This window comes from Arachis hypogaea, chromosome 4 (genome assembly GCF_003086295.3).
Source record: "Arachis hypogaea cultivar Tifrunner chromosome 4, arahy.Tifrunner.gnm2.J5K5, whole genome shotgun sequence".
NCBI classification, from domain to species: domain Eukaryota; kingdom Viridiplantae; phylum Streptophyta; class Magnoliopsida; order Fabales; family Fabaceae; genus Arachis; species Arachis hypogaea.
Window position 1 is genome coordinate 116,294,679 of NC_092039.1, and position 2,122 is coordinate 116,296,800.

A 2,122-nucleotide genomic window follows, 5' to 3' on the forward strand; every position below is an offset into this window, starting at 1 on the left:
TTTCACTTTCTAAAATAAAGTGTGTTAATTTGATTTATATTACATTATGGATAAAAATTAAAAGATTTTATTTTTAAATTTCATTCTAAGATTCTTTTTTTATCTTTTTGTATTATGTAAATGACTAAATGTAGATAGTTTTAATTAAAGCAAAAGATTCTCAGAAGGCATTATGTAAGCTTTACCTTTTAAGATAGAACGTGTCAATTTAATTTATATTACATTATGGATAAAAATTAAAAGATTTCATTTTCAAATTTTAGTTATAAAATTTCATTCTAAATTTTTTTATCTTTTTGTATTATGTAAATTTAGATAGTTTTTAATTAAAACAAAAGACTCTCAAAAATATAAGTTTAAATGTAAAACCAAAATTCAAATGCAATATTGTAGTGAGGCGTACGCGTTAAAGTAGTAAAATGGACAGACATAACGAAGATATTGAAGGAAGTTAATATGAATAAAGTAGTACTTAATCTTGAAGCCTAAAATCAAGGCCTTAGAAATAGGAGATCCTATCCAGATTTTTTCATTGGGATCAAAATCCAAACAAAGAAGAAAACATATAGATTTTAAACTCAATATTTTACCCACCTCATTCCATTTCCATTTAACTCTATTGAATCATTTTCCAACACATCATACCAAACATACGCAATTCTTCACCGTAGAAAAAGCTTATCAAAGATTCAGGTTAATAATAAGTTTGAATTCTAAAGAAATGGGTAAATAATTTTACCTTAGTCAGAACAAACCCCTTTCCCAGAACCTGACATGTCTTCACCAAGCAACTCATTTCAGCATCTGCTCCAATTTGAAAGGAAATAAAGTAATTAAATTAACAAACCTACTAACAATAATCATATATCATCCTAAATCATCTTCTTAATAGTTCTTCTGCTTCCTACTAAATAAGGTAAAAGTGAAATACATTTATTATCTTAAAAACAGAACAAACAGTAAAAAAATTCCTTATTTGAAAATTGATAGGTAGAAAAATGATTTAGGAGAATAAACTACAACTAAACCGTCACCAAAAAAAAAAACTACAACTAAACCGACATATAAAGGGATTATTAGATTCCAATGAATAATTAAACCGAAAAAAAATAAAAATAAAAGCGTTGTCATCGTTATACTTTTGAAAATTCAAGCACATCAACCCCTTTTATAGTTCTGATATCATTAAACAAGACAGATTTCTAAAATAACGAGAAACTGACCTGACACTTTTGAACCAATACTACTAAATTTTGTGTCATCCAAATGATGTTCTTGATCATTATCTTTTTCATCAGATTTCCCACACTTGGAAACTGCAGCTTTCAGAATAGGCCATCCAAGAGGAGGAGCAGGTGGAGATGGAGAAGAAGACCCTTTTGCTGCTTTTGCTTCTTCATTTGATGAACATGAGGAACTTGAATTTGATCCACTGAAACTGCTTTCTCTTGACTCAGCAGTGGAATCAGTTAACGACTCTTTCTTAACCAACCCATCTCTCTTCTTCCGAAATTCTTCACTCTTCTTACACAAAACACTCATCTTTAACAGCTAATTACGAATTCTCTTTCACTTCCCACACACAACACAAGCTTATATATATGAAAAGACAAAAGGGGTAGTCACCACTCACTTCACCACTGACCTAGATAAGATTCACCAGGTCCCAGTAACATAGGTTTGGACATGGAAGGAGCAAAGGAAGAGGAGAAATGTGATACTAGTATTATAGGGAGGGACCAATTCTAAGGTTGTTTTGAAACGAAAAAAAAGACGATGAAATGATGAAGACGTGTGGCCTTTTTCCGTAAAGTTTGTGTGTTTTGAGATGCTTCAAAAAAAAAGGAAGCACATTTCATACAGAGAGTGTTAGAAAGTTCGGAAATTTGATTTCAAGTTTGAAGCTTTGCAATTGGAAGTGGCACCTGCCATGCCCATTTCCCAACGTGTCTCTGGCTTTCGCTCTCACAGTAATGCGTAGGTTCAAATTGAGTAATTATCCAAACCAGTCACTAGGATTTTATTCCTTAATAAAAATTAATATACAGATTAGTCTTCAAAGTTTTATTCCAGCAGACAAATTAGTCCCTAATTTATTTTGGGAGCCACTCAGATAAAGACG

General features: G+C 31.1%; 1 protein-coding gene across 1 annotated transcript; it reads right to left on the reverse strand.

Moving 5' to 3' along the window:
• Positions 1–594: 594 nt before the first annotated feature.
• On the reverse strand, positions 595–1,830 carry LOC112794433 (uncharacterized). The gene is made up of 2 exons (XM_025836454.3): positions 1,224–1,830; positions 595–804 (listed from the first exon to the last, which is right to left on the reverse strand). The coding sequence occupies exons 1-2, from the start codon at positions 1,540–1,542 to the stop codon at positions 695–697; spliced, it is 429 nt and encodes a 142-aa protein (XP_025692239.1). The 5' UTR covers positions 1,543–1,830; the 3' UTR covers positions 595–694.
• Positions 1,831–2,122: the final 292 nt, after the last annotated feature.